At 40.6% G+C, this 27,417-nt stretch overlaps 1 protein-coding gene across 2 annotated transcripts; it reads right to left on the reverse strand.

Moving 5' to 3' along the window:
* Positions 1 to 27,108, reverse strand: NAA20 (N-alpha-acetyltransferase 20, NatB catalytic subunit; the record flags this gene model as incomplete). 2 transcript variants are annotated; one of them, XM_079718614.1, is made up of 6 exons in its annotated part: positions 1 to 524; positions 1,231 to 1,376; positions 6,287 to 6,422; positions 6,908 to 6,998; positions 22,338 to 22,362; positions 27,056 to 27,108. In XM_079718614.1, 6 exons carry the CDS (start codon positions 27,106 to 27,108, stop codon positions 439 to 441), a joined length of 537 nt encoding a protein of 178 aa, XP_079574740.1. In that variant the 3' UTR covers positions 1 to 438. The 2 variants fall into 2 exon arrangements, with proteins under 2 accessions (XP_079574740.1, XP_079574739.1); XM_079718613.1 differs by lacking the exon at positions 1 to 524 and having other exon boundaries at positions 1,056 to 1,376.
* Positions 27,109 to 27,417: the final 309 nt, after the last annotated feature.

Raw genomic sequence — 27,417 nt, forward strand, 5'->3', positions numbered from 1 at the left:
TCGAGTCAACAGTGCATTTTATTATACATCTTAGATTTACACATTTCATATATGCTTTTAAAGCTTCAATTAACAGTTCAATACAAAATAAAAAATATATATGCAGCAGTGGTTCTCAGGCACAGAATTTAGGAGGAGATTGGAGCAAGCTTTTTCCCTAGCATACCATGAATATTACATTATGAACCATAACAGTGGAATGTTTCCTTTTGACCTAGCTGCCTTTTTTGGCTGAATTTTATTACAGTGGACAGCTTTAGAAGGTATGATATTGCTAATAGGAAAGAAGACTTAAGTTTATAACCTGTTTTTTTCTTGAAGTCTTTAAGAGCTAAACGATTCCCTTTTCTCCTAATAGAGCTCCAGGATCATCTAATGAAAATAATATTGTCCATAAAATATCTGGAGCATCATCAGCCTAAGAACCACTGCTCATGGTTATTCAATGTCTTCCGGCCTCACAGGATGAGGTAATGGTATGATGGATTTCTTCTCAGTGTCCCTGGAAAGTGCTTTCCTCATATCTGTTAGGAAGCAAAGTTTAATGTAAGTACCCAAATGTCAGAATATTTTACATCAAATTTAAAGTTTATAGGTTAAAAAAAAAACTAAGAGGTTTTGTCCCCTACCCCCACTTCTATCATACTCTAAGAGAAATGTATTTATAAGTGAGATTCTCTTGGGCCTCCCTGGTGGCGCAGTGGTTGAGAGTCCGCCTGCTGATGCAGGGGATACGGGTTCGTGCCCCGGTCTGGGAGGATCCCATATGCCGCGGAGCGGCTGGGCCCGTGAGCCATGGCCGCTGAGCCTGCGCATCCAGAGCCTGTGCTCCGCAACGGGAGAGGCCACAACAGTGAGAGGCCCGCGTACCGCAAAAAAAAAAAAAAAAAAAAAAAAAAAAAAAAAAAAAAATAAGTGAGATTCTCAATCACGAGTACACCAAACCCCAGCTGGGATCCAGCTCTTCCTACAAATGTTCTTTTGACAGAACGTTAGTAAAATAATGTGTCTGTACCAGTAAAACAGTAATTGACGGTAACTGACCAATGGTTAATGTAAGTTAATCAGTGGCAGGTTCATAAGGGCAGGTTAAAGCAGATTTAAATATTATAGCTCAAATTTTAAATATGATTCTCTTAAGTGTATTAAAATAGCCGAGTATTTCAGTCTGTAGGATGAATGTAGACATTCGGCTTCCTCTCGGGGATACCACCCCAGAAGGGAGCTCACCATAAGCATCCTCATCGGGCTCCCCGTTGCTGGCCGAATAGTACTCTATGACGGTCCTGTACACACTGTAGCCTAACTGCTTGTACATGTTGACTGCAACTTGGTTAGACACTCTTACAAAGAGATCAACAAAAAATCCACCCTTTCTGTAATTAAAAAAAAAAAAAAATTAGGAGAAGTCCTTGAAAATAATAATACTTACATAATTTTTAAAACTACTTTGACTTCTATTCATAGGATGGTACTATGAAACCCTGCAGCCAATTACATCATGTTATCAATTTTTACAGCTGAGGAGGATTTATGGCAATTATTTTGCAGTACAAAAAGATAACTGTAATGTTTCAAAACCTACTGGTTTTCTTAAAAGATAAACTTTGAAGAAAGCATTTTTTTTTTACCACAATTCTGTTACCTGGCTTTAAAAAAATTACTGTGTATTTGATATTATAGTAATTGATATGTTCATTTTATCAATTGGTCATACAATAGTCTCACCCATATGCACAAATTAAAGGTTTTGAAGAAAGCACCAATGTGGCCTTGTATAACTACAGGACACTGGTCCCAGCTCTGAAGCCCTTGGGTCCCTCTGGTCAGTGACAGCCCCTTTCTTACCCAGGCCTCCATGTCCTTCGTGTGATCATCAGCGCCTTGCTGTATGCAGTAGACTTACCACCTGTTCTGGTTTAATTTCTGCTGTTTGTGAACTGAATGGAGTCATACTTTTTCTACTCTTTAGTGACTCGCCTCTCAGTCGGTACTGAGTCAGCCCCGGGGCAGCTGGAGCTTGTCCATCCTCCCTGTGTTTAGTGTGTCCCTGTATGGACACACTATGAGATGTCTGTGGTCCTATACATTATCAACTATGCTGCTACGAGTATTTTTGTTGTGTGTCTCGTGGTACGATATCTAAGGTCTGTAGGAGTGTCACTGCTGGCTCACAGGGACACCTTCAACTTTATCAGATAATGCCTGTCTCCCAGCCCACATGTGCCACCTGACACTCCCACAGGACGGGGGGGTAGACTCCACCCCATAGGGGTGGCTTGGAGCAGCTGACATTTTTATTTTTGAAAGTCTTATGATACAGTGGCATCTTGGGGCAATTTTAGCTGGCATTTCTGATTACTAACAAGGCTGATTATATTTGTGTCAACCATTTAGATTTCTTATTCTGTATGGTCTTTATTGGTCTTTCACACATTTTTAACCCCCACCTGTAGTTCTCTGTATTCTGGATATTCAACCTTGTGTAAAGGATGGTGCAAGTCTTTTCCCCAATTCTTTTCCCCAATTTGCAAATCTTTTTCCAATTTGTGGCTTGTCGTTATCCTTATGTATCGTTTGATGAACACAGTTACCGCACTCTAGTGAAGTTGAATATATGAACCTTCCTTTTACAGTTATCACTTTTTAGGGCTTGAGAAGTTCTTTTTCTACCCTGAGGTCATGGAGACACTCTCCTTTGAAGGTGCTCCTAAGGGCTTTTTAAGTTTTGCTCTTCACATACAGGTTTTTAATAAATATGGAATTGATCTGTGTATGATAAGGTACTAATGTGGGAAGTGCTACCATATTTATCAGAAAGTGTAGCCTTCCCCACCCCTGATCTGCAGTTGCCGCCTCCAAGGTGTGTCTAAATCCATGTGTTCCTGAGTCTGTCTCAAATTCTGTCCCACTAGCCTAGACAGTCACTCCCCTCACTTTTTTGTTGTTCAAGAGTGTTTGTTTTACCTCTTTTTGGCTCCTTCCATTCCCTGTAAGTTTCAGAATCAACAAGTCGCACGGAAGACTTGAGATTTGGGCTGCAGTTACGCTGACTCTGTGGATCAGTTACCTGTCTACTGTAGAGACGGGTAACTATGCTGCAGAGGCAGTTCCTCTCTCCACTTAGGTAGGGCATCTGTACTGTCTCTGGGTAAAGTTGTATAAACTTCAGAGAGGTCCCGCACAGCTTTGTTAGATTTCTCCTAAGGGCTTAATGTACTGATGCCAATGCAAATCGCGCCCTCTTCTAAATGTTACTGTTTGTATAGAAAAGCAATTGAATTTATACTAACTTTATATCCAACAACTTAGCTTAACTTTTATTAAAATTCTAAACATTTGTAGATTCCTTCCTGTAGGTTTTCTGTTTGTACAATCTTACCTATCCAAAATAACAGTTCTGTTTCTTCTCAATCCTATCTTTTATTTTTCTTGCTTCACTTGTATGGTAGAGGATTTCCAGTAAATTACTGAAGAGAAGCTAACTTTAGGCATCCTGTCCTGTCCCGGAAAGCATTCATTGCATCACCACTCATATTTACTACAAGGTTTCAGTTTTTCAGGTTAAGTAAGTTTTCCCTTTCTATTGCTAACAGTTTTTATAAAGAGTTAACACTGGATTGTATCAAAGCGTTTTCTACATTTACGGAGACAAAAAATATTCTTCTTCAGCCTATTAACTGGTAGAATACATTCTAATATTAAAACAAACTTCCCCTGATATGTCATCCTTTTCATGAATTGCTGAATCCATTTTGCTAAGAATTTTCTGGGACTTTGCATCTGTCATGAGATTTTCCTTCCTCATTGTCTCTTGTCAGGTTTTGTGATTGTTCCCTTTTTGTGTGTAAAAGTAAACTTAAGTGTCATTATTTCTTAAATTGTTGGTGAAATTTGCCAGAGAAGCCATAGCTTTCTTTGTGGAAAGATTCCGGCTACTGACTGAAATTAGTTAAGGCAGGGGTCAAGCTTGCAACCTATTTTTATGCTGCTCTCAAGCGAAGAATGGTTTTTTACAATTCTGAAGGGTTGTTAAAATACATATATGAAAGCAATAGAGACCTTGGGTGGCCTGTGAAGCCTTACCGTTTACTGTCTGGCCCAGAAAAGTTTGTTGACCCCTGTTCTGTACCCTTAATCAATTTCTGATTGTCCTAACAATTAGGATGAGGCATGTTTGTATCTCTAATTATGATTTGTCTGTTTCTTCTTGTAGTTTTGTCAGTTGTTGCATTTTTACTTCGAATTTGTCACTGGGTACATAAAATTTTTAATTATTACATCTCCCTGATTAACTCTTTTCAGTATGCAGACCCTTTTTTATTCTCGTAATTATTGAACTATAATGTGACTGTTGTTAATTTAAGCATACCATTAGAATTTGCATGATAATTTAAAAAATTTCTTTACTTTCGATCTTTCTGTATCTTTAACCTTTATACATATTTCCTGTAAATAGAATACAGTTCTGACAGTGTTTCATTTTTTAATGTTACTGTCCTAAGAATACGTAACATGATAAATTTTAAATGTACACTATCTTCGAGTGTAGGTATACATTATACATCAAACTCTAGAGCTTATTCTTCTTGCTGAACTGAAACTTTAGTAACTTGACATTTCCCCTGTCCCCAGCCACCACCATTCCACTCTTCATGAATTTAACTACTTTAGGTATCTAAGTGGAATCACGCAATATTTGTCTTCCTGTGCCTGGTTCACTTGGCATAATGTCTTTTAACTGGAGTCAGTAGTTCATTAATGTCTTTTAATGTCACAATTAAAAGTCCATTAACATTTACTGTTGTATTTATCAGTTATATTTGGATTCACTGATACCACCTTATTTCATGCTTTTTGTTTTTTGCTACTTTAGTTTCCTTTTTTCTTTTGAATTGATTTTTATTATTGTTTTTCTCTTTGGATATCATATACTGTTTCTATTTTTAGTGTACACATTTAATGTGTACATTAAAAATACATGTATATATGTACGTGTGTGTGTGTGTATATACATATATACACACACACCCCTACACAAATGTAGGTCACTTAAATCTTAGCAACTATTGTAAAATAATGAAAGTTTAGAAACTGTAAGGGAAGGGAGCATAGTGGTTTTCTACTCTAAGAGATAGATGGTCTATCCTGTATATACATTAAATCTGATGTGCAATTAGAACACAGTTCCTAACTACCTGTCAGCTGTACATAATGCCAAATACTTGTTTTCAACAAGATATGCCATTAACCAATGTGTGTAAACTACAATCTTGCTAAAGATTTTCTCCTCTTCTGTATTCACTCTAGGAAGAATTTTTTAAGTTCTTCAGGACTAGACTTTTTCAGCTAAATTAAGAATGAGCTTAGGTTCCTCTTGCCCTTGACTTGGCTCAGTGTGTTCAGGCCATGGTTACTTCTTTAAAATGTTGCACTTTAATGGATTTAATGAAAGTAACACATAGTGAGAGTTTGACACATAAAACAGGTCTGAAAAAAAAGCCACAACGTTTGCAGTTCTCAAACTCATGGAGGTGCATATTTCAAATGTTTGGGGAAAACGTAGGCAAACCTTACATGTTGGACACTGGCAAACTACTAGCATTCTACAGTTCACAAATACACATCATATCACATTATATTCCTTTTGGTGATTACGAAGCCAGGCTTTTGGCAATTCCTGTGATTAAAAACCCCAGGACCACATGAAAATCAACATGAAACAAGAATGCTGGCAGTTCTGCAGAATCTGGTTCCGAGGTTTGAGAAGCCATGCAATGCCCAGCAGGTGCACACATCTCATTAGGAGGTAACCAGTTATTTAACAATGAAATGAAAATATTTTTTTCTTCCGAATAGCTACTAGCTTGCTGGGACACAACTGCTTAAGACTACACTTTTGTTTAGCCTAGAGCACTATGAAAAAATTACTGAGATGCCAAGGACAGTGTTAACAAAGAATTTGGAAACACCTGCCACAGTGGCAAGAACACTAACAGAAACCTTGAGGGCTAGATTTTGATTCCACCAATTACCCAGCTCATAAGCCTATAGCAGGTCACTCACTTTGCCTTAGTTTTTCCTCAGTGGCCAAACAGGGACAATAATATCACTCTGAATATGTGACAGAATTGTTATAAGGACTATTAAGAGGCTGAAAATGAAATTCCTATGAAACTGCGTCATGACAGATACTCAATCTGAAGGAAAAAATCTGATAAAACGTTCACCAAGAGAAAACTCAAATGGTTAGTGTTCAAAAATCATTTGCAAAGCAGGCGCCTACCTTTCTGAAATCTCCTCTAATAACTCCATAAGCTTAGCAGCCAGACCAAGGCGTCGGAATTCCGGGGCAACAGACAGAGCTGTGACGTGCCCGTGCCACTCTTCCCTCGCCACCGAGCCTTCCGCTTTGCCCATGACTGCCAATGAAAGATCACATCCAGTAACTAAACACGAGGATTTACACATACAGAAATGCTGTTTGGTACATTTTTATTATAAAGGAAACTAATGACCAAGTTCTGATCTTTAAGCAATACTTAAAAGTCATCTAGCTGATTGTTATTAATGCTTTTACTTGATATGTATTTTTAAAAATACCTACATTTCTTGTGGGTATGTATGTGTGTCATGTACACAGAACAGACAATCTACAGCTTAAATTTTTGTTAGCAATGCAACCAAGTCTGTCTGGGTCACTGCTCTATCCCCTGGGCCTAGCATAGCACCTAAAACAGAACGGATCAGAAGGGATCAGTGAGCTGTCAAATGGTTGAAAAGGAAATATGATTATGGGCATCATGATTATACTTCCAGTTCTGTGATCAATCTAAACTAATCAGTTAAAACCTGTATTTTAATCTCAACTGCCTCTCCAAAAAAGTACTAGTGGTGGTATACTTACTATAACCCATTAACTCTCCACCAGGGGCCTCTGCAACAATGAAGTACTCTGGCCAGTGGGCGAGGTACTGTAAGTAAAAAGGAATCCCATACTAGAGTCTTGTTAAGGAGGATGCAAAGTAATGAATGGACACTCAGATTTCTTCATGAAAGGGATATTTTCAAGTTTCCTTTAAAAAGTGTATTGTTTATCCCCAGCCATATGTATGACTTCTATAATCAATTTATTAGATGAAATATTTAGGTTAAGCACTGATTTTTAAGAAAATTGCCTGAATATATATAAACTCAAATGTGACTGGAGACAGTAGCAACCAACAGACAGCAGAGAACCAGGCTCCCAAGTTCTACAGTCTGTCTCCCCTGCTGCTCACACAGCACTTTATCCATAACCACCTGACACTCTTACTTGTTTACTGTCTCCCCTTAGAACATGTATCCCATGTTCCCTCTATCCCTGGTGCTTGGCAAACAGCACATGCTCAATATGTTTATTTTTCCATAATTGCACTGGGAAATTAATGACTAGTTCCTACATTAGCTTCAGCCATGGGACAGTGAAAATAACTTTAAACTTAAGTATTTCTAAAGGCTACTTAGAAAACCCAGTTTTTCCCCTCCACCAATTCAAGGTCTCCATTTCTAGTAATGCAAAAAAAAAAAAAAAACTGACTTAAAAGTGAATGCCTGAGTACTGCTCATTACTTAACTCTTCAGCCCTGGTGTCCTTGCTGACTTGTACTCAATTCCTGTCCTCCGTCTTAGTATAAGCTTGCTGATGCAGTTCTACAAGGGGACACGATCAATCATTTTTTTTTAAACTTCCTGGAAACTGTTCAGTGTAAATTCTTCAAACTCCTCTGAAGGACAGCCTTTATTCTGTCTCTTCAAACATAACCCTTAACATGGCAGTCGTCTAGTCTTTCTGCCATCCAGCCACTGACATCATAACCATCTCTTCTCTGGCTACTGGAGGAGCCCCTGGCTCAAGCTCATGGACCAAGAAGCCCTGGCAGGTTACTCTGAAACATGGCCTCACCTGTATTATGGGACTTTTGCCAAAAACTTTTAAGTGTAACGGGAAGCAAACCACATAAATTGATTTGCATCCTAATACTTTATATACAGCAAAAAGTTTTCTGTCATTCAGAATTCTTCAAAATCCTTTTACTTTTTTATAAACATGGAGAAGTCTTTAATAGGTCAACTTTTTAAATACAAATGAAAATTAAGGAGTCTTTTTTCCTTTTTCTATTCAACTTTGTTTCTGATATGTAGCCCTGCTGTTGCATGTATCTATAGTTGATTTTTACTGCTGTTACTGACATAACTCAGGGGCTAATAAAATAACAAACATTTTCTATAAAGAGCCAGATTGGGGGGTGGGGGGAGTGGGTGATGAATTGGGAGATTGGGATTGCCATATACACTATTGATACTATGTATAAAATAGATAACTAACCAGAACCTAAAGTATAGCACAGGGAGCTCTACTCAATGCTCTGTGGTAACCTAAATGGGAAGGAAATAGAAAAAAGAGGAAATATATATATATAACTGACTCACTTTGCTGTACACCTGAAACTAACATAACACTATAAAGTAACTATACTCCAATAAAAATAAAAAAGAAAACAAAAAAGGAGACAGACAGTAAATATTCAAGGCTGTGTGGACCATATAGCCTCTGTTGCAGCTACTCAAACTGTGAAAACCACAACAAAACCTAAAGGAACTTCTCTATGTGGAAAAGGCCACAGCTAGAATCAAGAAAATTACAAATGGGAAAGCTCACTGGTAAAGGCAAACAAAGATAGGAAACCATCCACACATAAATATGATATCAAAATCGGCAACCATGAGAAGATGGATGCAGGATACTGGAAATACAATGGAAATTGAGACCAGCAACTTAAAACAATCTTGTAGTTATACAGACTGCTATATCAAAACCTCATGGGAACCACAAACCAAAAATCTACCATAGATACACACACAAAAAAGAAAAAGCAATCCAAACAACACTAAAGATAGACATCAAATCACAAGAGAACAAAAGGAAGAAAAAAGACCTTCAAAAACAAACCCCAAACAATTAACAAAACAGCAGCAAGAACATTTATTGATAATTACCTTAAATGTAAATGGATTAAATGCTCCAACCAACAGACACAGACTGGCTAAATGGATACAAAAACAAGACCCATATATATGCAGTCTACAAGAGGACCCACTTCAGATCTAGGGACACATACAAAGTGAGGGGATGGAAAAAGGTATTCCACGCAAATGGAATTCAAAAGAAAGCAGGAGTAGCAATATTCATATCAGACAAAACAAACTTTAAAGACTGTTACAAGAGACCAGGAAGGACACTACATAATGATCAAGGGATCAATCCAAGAAGAGGATGTAACAATTGTAAATATACAAGCACCCAACATAGGAGCACCTCAATACATAAGGCAAATGGTAACAGCTATAAAAAGAGAAGTCGACAGTAACACAATAATGGGGGGGGGACTTTAACACGCCACTTTCATCAGTGGACAGATCATTCAGACAGAAAATCAATCAGGAAACACAGGCCTTAAATGACACATTAGACCAGATGGCCTTAACTGATATTTATAGAACATTCCATCCAAAAGCGGAATACACTTTCTTCTCAAGTGCACATGGAACATTCTCCAGGACATATCACATATTGGGCCACAAATCAAGCCTTGGTAAATTTAAGAAAATTGAAATCACATCAAGCATCTTTTTCTGACCACAAAGCTATGAGATTAGAAATCAATTACAGGCAAAAAAAAAAAAAAAAAAACTGTAAGAAAACACAAACACATGGAGGCTAAACAATATGTTACTAAACGACCAATGGATCACTGAAGAAATCAAAGAGGAAATCAACAAGTACCTAGAGACAAATGACATCAAAAACATAGCAATCCAAAACCTATGGGACACAGCAAAAGCAGTTCTAAGAGGGAAGTTTGTAGCAATACAATCTTACCTCAGAAAACAAGAAAAACTCAAGTAAACAACCTAACCATACACCTAAAGCAACCAGAGAAAGTACAAAAAAAAAAAAACCCCGAAGTTAGTAAAAGTAAAGAAATCATAAAGATCAGAGCAGAAATAAATGAAACAGAGACAAAGGAAACAAAAAAGATCAATGAAACTAAAAGCTGGGTCTTTGAGAAGATAAACAAAATGGATAAACCTTTAGCCAGACTCATCAAGAAAAAAAAGGGAGAGGGCTTAAGATCAGAAATGAAAAAGTTACAACTGACATCACAGAAAAACAATCATAATAGACTACTACAAACAACTGTATACCAATAAAACGGACAACCTAGAAGAAATGGACAAATTCTTAGATACAACCTTCCAAGACTGAACCAGAAAAAAATACAAAATATGAATCGACTAATCACAAGTACTGAAATTGAAAGTGATTAAAAAACTTCCAACAAAGAAAAGTGCAGGACCACATGGCTTCACAGGCAAATTCTATCAACATTTAGAGAAGAGTTAACACCTATCCTTCTGAAACTCTTCCAAAAAACTGCAGAGGAAGGAATACTCCCAAGCTCATTCTATGAGGCCATCATCACCCTGATATCAAAACCAGACAAAGAAACCACAAAAAAAATTACAGGTCAATATCACTGACGAACATAAATGCAAAAATCCTCAACCAAATACTAGTAAACTGAATCCAACGATACATTAAAAGGATCATACACCATGATCAAGTGGGCTTTATCCAAGGGATGCAAGGATGCTTCAATATCTGCAAATCAGTGTGATACACCACATCAACAAACTGAAGAATAAAAACCATATGATCATCTCAATAGATGCAGAAAAGACTTTTGACAAAATCCAACACCGATTTATGATAAGAACTCTCCAGAAAGTGGGCATAGAGGGAACTTACCTAAACATAATAAAGGCCATATATGACAAACCCACAGCTAACATCATTCTCAACAGTGAAAAGCTGAGAGCATTCCATCTAAGATCAGGAACAAGGCAAAGATGTCCACTGTCACCACTTTTATTCAACATAGTTTTGGAAGTCCTAGCCATGGCAATCAGAGAAAAAGAGAAATAAAAGGAATCCAAATTGGAAAAGAAGTACAATCGTCACTGTTTGCAGATTAAATGATACCACACATAGAAAATCCTGAAGATGCTACCGGAAAACTACGAGAGCTCATCAATGATTCTGGTAAAGTTGCAGGATGCAAAATTAATACACAGAAATCTCTTCCATTCCTGTACACTAACAATGAAAGACCAAAAAAGAGAAATTAAGGAAACAATCCCACTTACCATCACATCAAAGAGAATAAAACACCTAGGAATAAACTTACCAAAAAGACCTGTACTCTGAAAACTATAAGATGCTGATGAAAGAAATTGAAGATAACACAAACGGAAAGACATACCATGCTCTTTGATTGGAAGAATCAATACTGTCAAAATGACTATACTACCCAAGGCAATCAGATTCAACTACAATCCCTATCAATTAGCAATGGCATTCTTCACAGAACTAGAACCAAAAATTTTTTTTAATTTGTATGGAAACACAAAAGACCCCTAATAGCAAAAGCAATCCTGAGAACGAAAGAGCTGGAGCAATCAGGCTTCCTGACTTCAGGCTATATTACAATGCTACAGTCATCAAAACAATATGGTACTGGCACAAAAACAGAAATACAAATCAATGGAACAGGATAGAAAGCCCAGAGATAAACCCACACACATATGGTCAACTAATCTATGACAAAGGAGGCAAGAATATACAATGGAGAAAAGACAGTCTCTTCAATAAGTGAGGCTGGGAAAACTGGACAGCTACATGTAAAAGAATGAAATTAGAACCCTCCCTAACACCATACACAAAAGTAAACCCAAAACAGATTAAAGACTTAAACGAAGGCCAGACACTATAAAACTTAGAGGAAAACACAGGCAAAACACTCTTTGACATAAATTGCAGCAGTATCTTCTTTGATCCACCTCCTAATGAAAATAAAAACAAAAATAAATAAATGGGACCTAATTAAACTTAAAAGCTTCTACACAGCAAAAGAAACCATAAAGAAAATGAAAACACAACCCACAGAATGGGAGAAAATATTTGCAAATGAAGCAACTGACAAGGGATTAATCTCCAAAATATACAAATAGCTCATGCATCTATATATCAAAAAAACAACCCAGGGCTTCCCTGGTGGCGCAGTGGTTGAGAGTCCGCCTGCCGATGCAGGGGACACGGGTTCGTGCCCCGGTCTGGGAGGATCCCACATGCCGCGGAGCGGCTTGGCCCATGAGCCATGGCCATTGAGCCTGCGTGTCCGGAGCCTGTGCTCCGCAACGGGAGAGGCCACAGCAGTGAGAGGCCCACATACCGCAAAAAAAAAAAAAAAAAAAAAAAAAAAACCCAATCAAAAAATGGGCAGAAGATCTAAATAGACATTTCTCCAAAAAAAAAACATGGCTAAAAAGCATATTAAAAAATGCTCTACATCACTAATTATCAGAGAAATGCAAATCAAAACTACAATGAGGGAGGGAGGAACCAAGATGGCAGAGTAGAAGGACGTGCTCTCACTCCCTCCTGTGAGAACACCACAATCACAGCTAGGTGCTGGACAATCATCAACAGGAAGACACTGGAACTCACCAAAAAAGATACCCCACATCCAAAGACAAAGGAAAAACCACAATGAGACGGTAGGAGGGGCTCAATCACAGTAAAATCAAATCCCATAACTGCTGGGTGGGTGACTCACAGACTGGAGAATACTTATACCACAGAAATCCACCCAATGGAGTGAAGGTTCTAAGCCCCACATCAGGCTTCCTAACCTGGGGGTCTGGCAACAGGAGGAAGAATCCCTAGAAAATGAGACTTTGAAACCTAGTGGGATTCGACTGCAGGACTTCAAGAGGACTGGGGGAAAAAGAGACTCCACTCTTGGAGGGAACACACAAGGTAGCGTGCCCGTTGGGACCCAGCGGAAGGAGCAGTGGCCCCAGGGGAGACTGAACCAGACCTACCTGCTAGTGTTAGAGGGTCTCCTGCAGAGGTGGGAGGTGGCTGTGGCTCACCATGGGGACAAGGACACTGGCAAAAGTTTTGGGAAGTACTCCTTGGCGTGAGCCCTCCCAGAGTCTGTCATTAGCCCCAGCAAAGAGCCCAGGTAGACTCCAGTGTTGGGGTGCCTCAGGCCAAACAACCAACAGGGAGGGAACCCAGCCCGACTCATCAGCAGTCAGGTGGATTAAAGTTTTACAGAGCTATGCCCAACAGAGCAACAGTCAGCTCTATACACCACCAGTCCCTCCCATCAGGAAACTTACACAAGCCTCTTAAGATAGCCTCATCCACTAGAGGGCAGACAATAGAAGCAAGAACTACAATCCTGCAGCCTGTGGAACAGAAACCACATTCACAGAAAGACAGACAAGATGAAAAGGCAGAGGGCTATGTACCAGATGAAGAAACAAGATAAAACCCCAGAAAAACAACTAAATGAAGTGGAGATAGGCAACCTTCCAGGAAAAGAATTCAGAATAATGATAGTGAAGATGATCTAGAACCTCGGAAAAAAAATGGAGGCTGAGATCAAGAAGATGCAAGAAATGTCTAACAAAGACTTGGAAGAATTAAAGAACAAACAAACAGAGATGAACAATACAATAACTGAAATGAAAACTACACTAGAAGGAATCAACAGCAGAATAACTGAGGCAGAAGAACGGGTAAGTGACCTGGAAGACAGAATGGTGGAATTCACTGTTGTGGAACAGAATAAAGAAAAACGAATGAAAAGAAATGAAGACAGCCTAAGAGACCTCTGGGACAACATTAAACGCAATAGCATTCGCATTACAGGGGTCCCAGAAGGAGAAGAGAGAGAGAAAGGACCCAAGACAGTATTTGAAGAGATTATAGTCAAAAACTTCTCTAACATGGGAAAGGAAATAGCCACCCAAGTCCAGGAAGCGCAGCGAGTCCCATACAGGATAAACCCAAGGAGAAACATGCTGAGATACATAGTTATCAAATTGGCAAAAATTAAAGACAAAGAAAAATTATTGAAAGTAGCAAGGGAAAAACAACAAATAACATACAAGGGAACTCCCATAAGGTTAACAGCTGATTTCTCAGCAGAAACTCTACAAGCCAGAAGGGAGTGGCATGATATACTTAAAGTGATGAAAGGGAAGAACCTACAACCAAGATTACTCTAGCCGGCAAGGATCTCATTCAGATTCGATGGAGAAATCAAAAGCTTTACAGACAAGTAAAAGGTAAGAGAATTCAGCACCACTAAACCAGCTCTACAACAAATGCTAAAGGAACTTCTCTAAGTGGGAAACACAAGAGAAGAAAAGGACCTATAAAAACAAACCCATAACAATTAAGAAAATGGTAATAGGAACATACATATTGATAATTACCTTAAATGTGAATGGATTAAATGCTCCAACCAAAAGACACAGGCTTGCTGAATAGATACAAAAACAAGACCCATATATATGCTGTCTATAAGAGACCCACTTCAGACCTAGGGACACATACAGACTGCAAGTGAGGGGATGGAAAAAGATATTCCACGCAAATGGAAATCAAAAGAAAACTGGAGTAGCAATACTCATATCAGATAAAATAGACTTTAAAATAAAGAATGTTATAAGAGACAAGGAAGGACACTACATAATGATCAAGGGATCAATCCAAGAAGAATATGTAACAATTATAAATATATATGCACCCAACATAGGAGCATCTTAATACATAAGGCAACTGCTAACAGCTATAAAAGAGGAAATCGACAGTAACACAATAATAGTGGGGGACTTTAACACCTCACTTACACCAATGGACAGATCATCCAAAATTAAAGTAAATAAGGAAACAGAAGCTTTAAATGACACAACAGACCAGATAGATTTAACTGATATTTATAGGACATTCCAACCAAAAACAGCAGATTACACTTTTTTCTCAAGTGCGCATGGAACATTCTCCAGGACAGATCACATATTGGGCCACAAATCAAGCCTCAGTAAATTTAAGAAAACTGAAATCATATCAACCATCTTTTCTGACCACAACTCTATGAGATTAGAAATGAATTATAGGGAAAAATACGTAAAAAACACAGACACATGGAGGCTAAACAATACGTTACTAAATAACCAAGAGATCACTGAAGAAATCAAAGAGGAAATCAAAAAATACCTAGAGACAAATGACAATGCAAACACGACGATCCAAAACCTATGGGATGCAGCAAAAGCAGTTCTAAGAGGGCAGTTTATAGCTATACAAGCCTACCTCAAGAAACAAGAAAAATCTTAAACAATCTAACCTTACATCTAAAGGAACTAAAGAAGAACAAAACTCAAAGTTAGCAGAAGGAAAGAAATCATGAAGATCAAAGCAGAAATAAATGAAACAGAAACAAAACGATCAAAGATCAATAAAACTAAAAGCTGGTTCTCTGAGAAGATAAAATTGATAAACCATTAGCCAGACTCATCAAGAAAAAGAAGGAGAGGACTCAAATCAATAAAATTAGAAATGAAAAAGGAGAAGTTACAACAGACACCGCAGAAATACAAAGCATCCTGAGAGACTACTACAAGCAACTCTGTGCCAGTAAAATGGACAACCTGGAAGAAATGGACAAATTCTTAGAAATGTATAACCTTCCAAGATTGAACCAGGAAGAAACAGAAAATATGAACAGACCAATCACAAGTAATGAAATTGAAACTGTGATTAAAAATCTTCCAACAAACAAAAGCCCTAGACCAGATGGCTTCACAGGTGAATTCTATCAAACATTTAGAGAAGAGCTAACACCCATCCTTCTCAAACTCTTTCAAAAAATTGCAGAGGAAGGAACACTCCCAAACTCATTCTATGAGGTCACCATCACCCTGATACCAAAACCAGACAAAGATACTACAAAAAAAGAAAATTACAGACCAATATCACTGATGAATATAGATGCAAAACTTCTCAACAAAATACTAGCAAACAGAATCCAACAACACATTAAAAGGATCATACACCATGATCAAGTGGGATTTATCCCAGGTATGCAAGTATTCTTCAATATACGCAAATCAATGTGATACACCATATTAACAAATTGAATAAAAACCATATGATCATCTCAATAGATGCAGAAAAAGCTTTTGACAAAATTCAACACCCATTTATGATAAAAAGTCTCCAGAAAGTGGGCACAGAGGGAACCTACCTTAACATAATAAAGGCCATATATGACAAACCCACAGCAAACATCGTTCTCAATGGTGAAAAAACTGAAAGCATTTCCTCTAAGATCAGGAACAAGACAAGGATGTCCACTCTCACCACTTCTATTCAACACAGTTTTGGAAGTTCTAGCCATGGAAATCAGAGAAGAAAAAGAAATAAAAGGAATCCAAACGGAAAAAAAAATAAAACTAGCACTGTTTGCAGATGACATGATACTATACATAGAAAATCCTAAAGATGCCATTATAAAACTACTAGAACTAATCAACGAAATTTGGTAAGGTTATGGGATACAAAGTTAATGCACAGAAATCACTTGCATTCCTATACACTAACAATGAAAAATCAGAAAGAGAAATTAAGGAAACAATCCCATTTACCACTGCAAAAAAAAAAAAAGAATAAAATATCTAGGAATAACCTACCTAAGGAGGCAAAAGACTTGTACTCAGAAAACTATAAAACACTGATGAAAGAAATCTAAGATGACATAAACAGATGGAGAAATATGCCATATTCTTGGATTGGAAGAATCAATATTGTGAAAATGACTATACTACCCATAGCAATCTACAGATTCAATGCAACCCCTATTAAACTACCAATGGCATTCTTCACAGAATTAGAACAAAAAATTTTACAATTTGTATGGAAACAAAAGACCCTGAATAACCAAACCAGTCTTGAGGGAAAAAAAATGGAGCTGGAGGAATCAGACTCCCTGACTTCAGACTATACTACAAAGTTACAGTCATCAAGACAATATGGTACTGGCACAAAAACAGAAACACAGATCAATGGAACAAGATAGAAAGCCCAGAGATAAACCCATGCACCTATGGTCAACTAATCTATGACAAAGGAGGCAAGGATATACAATGGAGAAAAGACAGCCTCTTCAATAAATGGTGCTGGGAAAACTGGACAGCTACATGTAAAAGAATGAAATTAGAACACTCCCTAACACCATACACAAAAATAAACTCAAAATGGATTAGAGACCTAAATTTAAGACTGGACACTACAAAACTCTTAGAGGAAAACATAGGAAGAACACTCTTTGATATAAATCACAGGAAGATCTGTTTTGATCCACCTCCTAGAGTAATGGAAATAAAAACAAAATTAAACAAATGGGACCTAATGAAACTTAAAAGCTTTTGCACAGCAAAGGAAACCATAAACAAGACGAAAAGACAACCCTCAGAATGGGAGAAAACATTTGCAAACGAATCAACGGACAAAGGATTAATCTCCAAAATATATAAACAGCTCATGCAGCTCAATATTAAAAAAACAAACAACCAGGGCTTCCCTGGTGGCACAGTGGTTGAGAGTCCGCCTGCCAATGCAGGGGACACGGATTCATGCCCCGGTCCGGGAAGATCCCACATGCCGCTGAGCCTGCACATCTGGAGCCTGTGCTCCGCAACGGGAGAGGCCACAACAGTGAGAGGCGTGCATACTGCAAAACAAACAAACAAACAAACAACCCAACAATGGGCAGACCTAAACAGACATTTCTCCAAAGACATACAGATGGCCAAGAAGCACATGAAAAGCTGCTCAACATCACTAATTATTAGAGAAATGCAAATCAAAACTACAATGAGGTATCACCTCACACCAGTTAGAATGGGCATCATCAGAAAATCTATAAACAACAAATCCTGGAGAGGGTGTGGAGAAAAAGGGAACCCTCTTGCACTGTTGGTGGGAATGTAAATTGATACAGCCACTGTGGAGAACAGTATGGAGGTTCTTTAAAAAACTAAAAATAGAACTGCCATACGACCCAGCAATCCCACTACTGGGCATATACCCAGAGAAAACCATAATTCAGAAAGACACACGTACCCCAATGTTCACTGCAGCACTATTTACAATAGCCAGGTCATGGAAGCAACCTAAATGCTCATCGACAGACAAATGGGTAAAGAAGTTTTGGTACATATATACAAGGGAATATTACTCAGCCATAAAAAGGAACGAAATAGGGTAATTTGTTGAGACGTGGATGGATCTAGAGACTGTCATACAGAGTGAAGTAAGTCAGAAAGAGAAAAACAAATATCGTATATTAACGCATGTATGTGGAACCTAGAAAAATGGTACAGATGAACCGGTTTGCAGGGCAGTAGTTGAGACACAGATGTAGAGAACAAACGTATGGACACCAAGGGGGGAAGTGGTGGGGGAGGGATGGTGGTGTGATGAACTGGGTGATTTGGACTGACATGTATACACTGATGTGTCTAAAATTGATGACTAATAAGAACCTGCTGTATAAAAATTAAATTAAATTTAAAAATTAAAAAAAACAACTAATACTAAAGCTTTCTTTGGGTTATTTGTATGGAAATATGTTAATATAAATGTTTCAGACATTACATGAAATTCCTAAAAATCTTATATGTTCTGGTATAATGTTATAAGTCATAATTCTAGTTATTATTTTAAAATGTATATCTCAGAAATAACTAAATTTCCTTGTCAACGCATTATTATGAACTTTCATCAAATCTTTAACTGTGGTTATTTTTAAGTCTTGTCATTTACAGACAGTTCGGGGTGTACTCTGATGCTTTTGCAAAAATGTTCCTATAAAGAGTTTCATCTTCAAGTAATTCATGGAAAAGACTGACAAGTACAGGTTTCTGGTAACTGACTATACTGCTGAACTGAATGAATAAGCATTTTCAGAACTCTAATGGAAAACTGATGAATTCAAAAAAGTGCTAACAAAAGATCAAGATGAAAAAAAATTAATTACATGGGACTGAGTGAACTGATGATGATGATTACAATTTTTGTGACTTTCTGTTTGAAACACAGTTGGTTCTTCTGTGCTTTGTTTTTCCAGATTTAAGAAAACTTTTTTCTCTTTAAAAAAAGAAAATACAAGGAGATATCATCTCACACTGGTCAGAATGGCCATCATCAAAAAATCTACAAACAATAAATGCTGGAGAGGGTGTGGAGAAAAGGGAACACTCTTGCACTGTTGGTGGGAATGTAAATTGATACAGCCACTATGGAGAACAGTATGGAGGTTCCTTCAAAAACTAAAAATAGAACTACCATACCACCCAGCAATCCCACTACTGGGCATATACCCTGAGAAAACCATAATTCAAAGAGTCATGTACCACAATGTTCATTGCAGCTCTATTTACAATAGCCAGGACATGGAAGCAACCTAAGTGTCCATGAACAGATGAATGGATAAAGAAGATGTGGCACATATATACAGTGGAATATTACTCAGCCATAAAAAGAAACGAAATTGAGTTATTTGTAGTGAGGTGGATGGACCTAGAGTCTGTCATACAGACTGAAGTAAGTCAGAAAGAGAAAAACAAATACCGTATGCTAACACATATACACAGAATCTAAAAAAAAAAAAAAAAAAAAAAAACTACCATGAGATATCACCTCACATTGGTCAGAATGGCCATCATCAAAAAGTCTACAAACAAATGCTGGATAGAGTGTGGACAAAAGGGAACATTCCTACACTGTTGGTGGGAATGTAAATTGGTACAACCACTATGAGAACAGTATGGAGGTTCCTTAAAAAACTAAAAATAGAACTACCATATGACCCAGCATCCCACTACTGGGCATTTATCAGGAGAAAACTATAATTTGAAAAGATACATGCACCCCAATGTTCACTGCAGAACTGTTTACAATAGCCAAGACATGGAAGCAACCTAAATGTCCATCGACAAAGGAATGGATAAAGAAGATATGGTATACATATATACAGTGGAATACTACTTAGCCAAAAAAAAACAAAATAATGCCATTTGCAACAACATGGATGGATCCAGAGATTATCAGACTAAATAAGTCAGACAAAGACAAATATATGATATCACTGATATGTGGAGTCTAATTAAAAAACTGATACAAATGAACTTATTTACAAAACAGAAACAGGCTTACAGATATCAAAAACAAACTTATGGTTACCAAAGGGGAAACGTGGAGGGGGGGGATAAATCAGGAGTTTAGGATTAACATACACACACTACTATATATAAGATAGGTAACCGATAAGGACCTACTGTATAGCACAGGGAACTTTATTCAATATTCTGTGATAACCTGTAGGAGAAAAGACTGAAAAATAATGAATATATGTGTAACTTAATCACTTTGCTGTACACCTGAAACACAACACTGTAAATCAATTATACTCCAATAAAATTTTAAAAAAAGAAAACAGCACAAAACAGAAAAAAAAAAATCGTTATTCTAGCTATTCACTTCCTGTCAGTTTTAGATATTAAAAAAAAATCTGCTTCCATTCGTTCAACTTTTTAGTGTTATGCATGATGTTCTTTAAGTAGATATTCATGTTTTAAGTATTCAATTAAAAATATTTTCTTCATTTCTACTGCTAGTGTACAGAAATGCTACTGATTTTTCGAAACTTGATCTTGGTTCTAACATTGCTGAACTCGCTTATTCTTAATATGTTGTTCTTTTTTCTAGATAGATGACTGTATTATCAATTATAAATATTGACAGTTTTATTTCTCCCTTTCTTATCCTTATACTTTCTTTCACTTCTTTCTTCTTTCCAATACCTTTGGTCAGTTCCTCTGGAACTATGTTACCGTGCAGTAGTGACAGCAGGCATTCTCATCTTACACCCAATCTTAAAGAGAACGAATCTAAATTCTCACTTACCTATAATGCTTACTGAAGGTTTTTAATATCAAACCTTTACCAAATTAAGAAAGGTTCTTCTATTTCCAGCTTGTTGTGCATTCTTACCATAAAAAACTACTGAACTTACACAACATTGTAAATCAACTATATTTCAATTTAAAAGAAAAAACTGAGAACCAAGGAGAAGAGCAGAGACAGTGTGTACATTACCCACCATGGCTGTGTCCAATAAAGCTTGATTTACAAAACCAGGCAGTGGGCCAGACCTGGCCCATGCGCATTACTGTGCCAACCCGACATAACTGACTATTTCTTATCTTCACCTTCCAGGAAACTGACTTACTAGGTGTTACATTACCACAGTGCCTTCCAGAAAGCCTAGCATTTACTCTGTCACTCGCAGTTGACGAGACTGCTCCCCTCACCTTCGTCAGCCTTGAGTTTTATCACTGCTTGAAATCTTCGGTAATTTGATAGATAAAACATGGTATCTCATTTTGGTTTTAATCTGCATGTCTTTTAACTGGTGAGACCAAACTCTTTAATATTTTCATAGCATCCTATATGCCCTCTGTGTTAAATTATCAATTAATACTACCCTCCTACCCTGCAGTGGAGAGGGCACATAACCCCAAAGTGCAGCTCTGTGTTTCACGCTTCGGAGCGTGTGGGGGTCGTCTGTTAGGGTCAGAGGACCCTCACTTCACACATCTTTGCCCGTGTCTCTAGTGGGGAGCATGAGGAATACTGCTAATGTTAGCCAAAGTCCTTTTTTCACTTTAGCAACACGCCCCAATATAAATCAGGCTCATTCCAGACTCTGTTCTAGATAGGCAGGTATGGCACGAGGCAGGGGTCCACAGGATGCAGAAGGCTGCGTGGCACCTCCCAGAGGTACCCCTGGGAGTCTGGGAAGGACGCACTCACCTTCCCCTGTTGATCGATCCTCCTGCCAGGAACATGGCTGAGATGCGGGACGCTCTGGGAGCCACCTGGACAGGAAGCCAGAAACACCCGGGAACGGGAGAGTGGTTCCACTGCAGAGCCTGGTCGCTGGGGATGTCACAGAGCCACCAGGACTGCTCGTCCACTCTAGACTCATTCACATCAGGCAGGAATAGCCCCTCCTGCTGAAGTCACCGCTTTCTGCTGCTCACAGCTATGCTTACTACTGAGGGGCAGGGTGGGCAGGGGATTGTACTGTTCTTGATTTATGAGGTCATATTAGCAGGTTGTCAACAGGTGTAAGATAACTCTTGTTCCCAGATTTTTAGTGTTTTTTATTTTCAATTGCTTTCAATGTTGCTTATGTTTCCTGACCTCCAAGTTTTAAACATGTTTGGTACTCAAGTCTATTTTTTTCCTTTTGATCCTCTATTTTCCTTATTCTTAGTAAGCCTTCATTTAACTTTTTAAAAAAGGATACAGTTTCTGTAAGTGGATCCAAGTTACTAAAAGAAACAAGAGAAATGTCAACAGTAAGCAGTGTTTACAAAACCAGTTTAAATAAGGAGACTACAACTAAAAATAACACGCACAGGGAAAACAAAACGTGTTAAATCCACAACTTTAAAACCAACTTCAGGGCTTCCCTGGTGGCGCAGTGGCTGAGAGTCCGCCTGCCGATGCAGGGGACACGGGTTCATGCCCCGGTCCGGGAAGATCCCACATGCCGCGGAGTGGCTGGGCCGGTGAGCCATGGCCGGTGAGCCATAGCCGCTGAGCCTGCGCGTCCGCAGCCTGTGCTCCGCAGCGGGAGAGGCCACAGCAGTAAGAGGCCCGCGTACCGCAAAAAAAAAAAAAAAAAAAAAAAAAACCCAACTTTACAGCTAAGAAAGATGGTTTAATTTACCTCGTGACCATAATGAGCTATCATCACAGCCACTATAAAGACATCTGTACATTTTCATTTAACTGCTTCTTCTTTACAAATTACTTTATAGTTAATACATCATCAAAACCTTCCTTTTTTTTCTTCCTTTGGCTGCACCAAGCGGCTTGTGGGTTCTTAGTTCCGGACCAGGGACTGGACCCGGGCCCGAAGCAGTAACAGCACCGAGTCTTCACCACCGGACTGCCAGGGAAGTCCCTAAAACCTTCCATTTACTAAATGACAGTAAACTGTTACCGGAACTGGGGACCAAGCTGGTGTGTCAATCACAGATGGGGGTAGTAACCCTAGCTCTGCAGCATCTGACAAGCACACTCCCTGCCAATTCCTCCTCCTCCCTCCCTCCCCGCCCCAAATGTGGGCCGTCTCACCACTCAGGCTTCTGCTCGCCACTCTTCTACATTTCTGCCCCTCACCGCCCCCATTCCCATACTTTCAATTTTGTTCTCAGAGGAAAGCTCCTGATCTGGCTCTGGAGCTGCTGAGCGCGTGCCACGCCAGCGTATCCGAGCACAACACTCCTGAATCAGCATTTCTTAAATGCACATCTGCCTCTGTCTACAAAGAACTCTGACCCTTACTTTCCTATTCAATTAATGGAACCAATATTTTGCCAGACCCCAAAACAACTACATTCAACTCTTCCTCTTGCACAGTCAAACTCTTCTTTTGGACCCTTAACAATGCAAACAGTCACACTGCATTTCTGGAGACCAGCAGTTCTTAGAATCCCTTTACACTCAAAAATTACTGAAGACCCCAAGAACTTTTGTTTCTGTGGGTTACATCTATTGACATTTAAATGTTTAAAACATTCATTTAAAAAATAAATTATACATTAATATGAATAACTTTTTTTTAAACCAAAAAAGTCACTATTTTCAAAAACAAAAATTTAGTGACAAGAATGGCATTGTTTTAACAATTTTACAGATCTTTTTAATGTCTGGTTTAATAGAAGGCAGCTGATTTCTCATTTCTGTGCCTGTTATGCTTACTATTACATGATCACAAACCTTGAAAACTCCACTGTGCACTTGTGAGAGAATGAGAATGAAAAAGGCAAAAAAAAAAAAAAAAAAAAAACCCCAAAACAAAACCCTTAGTATTATCATGAAAATGGCTTGCAGAACCCCCAAAACAATCTTGAGGCGCCCCTGGCCACACCTGGAGAATCACTAATCCATGTGGGACTCACTGCCCCCTGCTTCTCAGGACTACTCTATACCCTCTCCTGTCTCCTCAACGCTCCCCCTTCCACCTCAGCTGCTTCCAATTTCAAGAAGAAAACAGCAGTAAGAAGAAAGCTTCACCAAGGTCCCACCGCCGCCCCACCCACCCTAAGCCTCTGCGCCCACACTCCACCTGCTCTCCTGGACCCAGGCCTGGAGGCCTGGTGAGCAGATGCCCCCACCTCTCGGGACCCAGGACTCTGCTCCCCTGGAAGACATGTATAAACGTGCTGCCCACTGAGCCACCGGCAGACGTGACACAGTTCAGGGCTCCGTCCTGCTGAAATGCTGTCCTCTCTCAGACTCCAGACCCACCATCAGGTTTTCCTCCCACCTCACAGGGCCACTGTGTCTCCTTTAACATGTGATGCCCTGGGGCACATTCCTGGAACCTCGTTTTTCCCGTCCACACTCACTCATCACTGATGTCACCTAGCCACCTGGTTTTTTGTGTTTGTTTTTATTTGGCTGCACTGGGTGTTAGCTGCAGCACCAAGGGATCTCAGTTGCCGCGTGTGGGATCTCAGTTGCGGCATGCAGGATCTAGTTCCGTGACCAGGGATCAAACCTGGGCCCCCTGCATTGGGAGCGTGGAGTCTTAACCACTGGACCGCCAGAGAAGTCCCTAGCCACCTGGTTTTAATGCCACGCACATGGTGTTGACCCCGAAATTTCTATCTTTAGCCCAGACCTAAACTTGAGACTCCCACGTCTGGATGCCCAGCCGACTTCTCCACCTGGGTGTCTGAGCGCCGTTGGTGGAGACCCATGTCCTATGCTGGCCTCTCTGAGGTCGAGCCCTTTGACTCCGATCCGACCTGGTGTGCTCACACTCCCACACTCACTGTTCCAGAACCGCTGCCGCCGCCTCCTCCTCCTCCGAAACAGGAATCTGTGCGTGTGCCCGTGCCACTCCCTCTGCCTGGAAGTGTGGGCCCACAGGCTCCCTCCCCTCCAGGTCTTTCTGCAGTGACACCTTCCCTGAACACCTCACCCAAAGCCAAATCCCCACTCACTCCCTATTTCCCTTTCCAGCTCACATTTTTTCCTTTGTACTGAAAGCTAAGTTCTATCTTACTCTCCCCTCTAAACTGTAAATTCCGGGAATTCCCTGGCGGTCCAGTGGTTATGACTCTGACTCCCCCAACTTGGCTCTCACTGACGAGGGTCCGAGTTCAATCCCTGGTCAGGGAGCTAAGATGCCACAAGCCGCACAGTGCAGCCAATTTAAATAAGTAAACTGTAAATTCCATAAAGATAACATTTTTTTCTGTTTTGTTCACTACTGTCTCTTCAGCACTGGTACACAATAGGCATAAAACATTTTGCCAAGAATAAAATATTTGTTATTTTAACTGCAACGTTTCTACATCCATTGCTTCTTTCAGTGACTACTGCAACACCCTACTCCAGTGATTCTCGGAGTTCTTGATGGAAGTGCCCTAATCAAAGTGAGAAGTAGGAGAAAACAAGGAGGGAGAGGAGTTCCCCTATTGGCATATTCTGAAGAAGACTTCACAAGCTACATGATTCCCGGAAATCAAATGTTTTGTTATAAATAAATGGTCATGCTTGTTTTCCTTCTACTCTATTCGTTTTCGTATAAAAATGTTGGCCCTTCCTAGGTCTTCGGTTAAAACTGGTTCTCCAACAGGCTCTGCCTCATCTATTCTTGAAGCTTCAAGGCACACTGTCACCTTCCAGGGCCTGGGCTTCCCAAACCCAAGCCTTTGTCAAGTCATCATCTCCCGGCCATTGCCAAGACCACCTAAATGGCTCACACCTGCCTGGTATACCTCCTCCAGCCGGCCCGCGGCACACAGCTCTGTGGTGGCGAGCTCAGGCTCCTGGGCGGCCGGGAACATGCACTTCCAAAAAGTTCCCGGTGCTCACGGACCACTGTAAGAACCACGCGCCTGGAGCCAATCTCCTTGATCAGTCTCCGTGCTCTGCCCACTCCCACGCAGGGCTCTACCACCTGGGCCATTCCCCTGCGCTCTCAGGACCTTAGTTTACTCACACCAAAACTGGGGATGAGAAGAGCAGCTACTTCACAGAACTGTCAGGAGGAAACGGGTTCCTCCAGTGCCAGGCACAGCGAGCCCTCAACAGTCGCTGCTCCGACCGGGAGAGGCCCCACAGAAAGCTCCCCCGATAATGGAGCAGAAGTCCAGTCTCACCAGTTTCTCTGACCGCTGAGTTACAGAAACCCGCTCCTACCATCACTCACCTCCCAGGTGTCGGCCACGCCCGCACCTGCTTCCTCCTCCAGAACCTCCTTCCTCACCCCTGTCAACACTTACCCATCTTCCAAGGCTCAGACCCTCTTTGAATGTTTCCAGCCACCTCATCTCAAGTTCTTTCCATCCTCCTGACACTTGAATATGAACTCTCTGGTCCTTAGTTTTCACATAACTGCCCCGGGGTGTTTAAACTGGGTCTGGGATTGGTGGGTGCATGGATGGATGGGTGGGTGGACAGAAATGTGATGAAGCCAATGTAGCGAAGTGTTAACGGTAGAGTCCAGCTGATAGTCTACCCGTGTTCACGGTAAAATTCTATCAACTTTTTAAGTGTTCCGGAACTTTCATAATAAAACTTAAAAAAAAAAAAAAAAGGTACCTGCAAGTCACAGTCCTTGACTTAACTCGGACGAAGGAACGTGCATACCCTGGGCCTCCCGCAGCAGTGTCCCCGCCGGGATGCGCAGCAACAGAAACGAGACGCGCAAACCCGCCGGGCCCTGGACGGGGCCACAGTGCTACCCCGCGCGGATACAAGGTAATTCGCCACTACGGCCCCCGCCCGGAGGGGAACGCGGGCCGGAGCCGGGGGTCAGAGCCGGGCCGGCGCCCCCCGCCCCTCCCGGCGCTCCGAGAAGCGCCCACACCGCGCGCAGAGCTGCGAGGGGACGGCCGCCCGGCCAAGGTCAGCGGGGCGCCCGCACGTCCGCCCGGCCCCCTCCCCCCACGGCCCCGGGGACGCGCCGGCGGCAGCTGGGCCCGGGCACCCCTCACTCACATGTTGTTGAAGCGGAACAGGTCGTCGCACGTGAAGGCCCGGAGAGTCGTCATCGCGCCGCCACTGCGGAAGCCTGCTCGCCGCTACTGGGCGCCCGCCCCACCGGAAGTTGTCTGGCGCGCGGCAGTCACGGGGCGGGCGGGATGGGAAACTGCTTCCGGGCCAAGACTTGCTTAGCAACGGCGGCAGCGATGCAGCGCCCTCTGGCGGCCAGAGCCGGGAAAGCCTGTAAAGTCTGGGGTCTTCCCTCTCAGAACCTCAAAACCCCTCCTTGGAGTGACAGGGGAAAGCAGGCAGAGTGATCCCCCGGGAAGAAGACAAGACGCTGCCAGGGGTTAGGAACCCAAAGCAGAAAAGCGGGG

The sequence above is a fragment of the Hyperoodon ampullatus genome (genome assembly GCF_949752795.1).
Source record: "Hyperoodon ampullatus genome assembly, chromosome: 14".
Classification (NCBI taxonomy): domain Eukaryota; kingdom Metazoa; phylum Chordata; class Mammalia; order Artiodactyla; family Ziphiidae; genus Hyperoodon; species Hyperoodon ampullatus.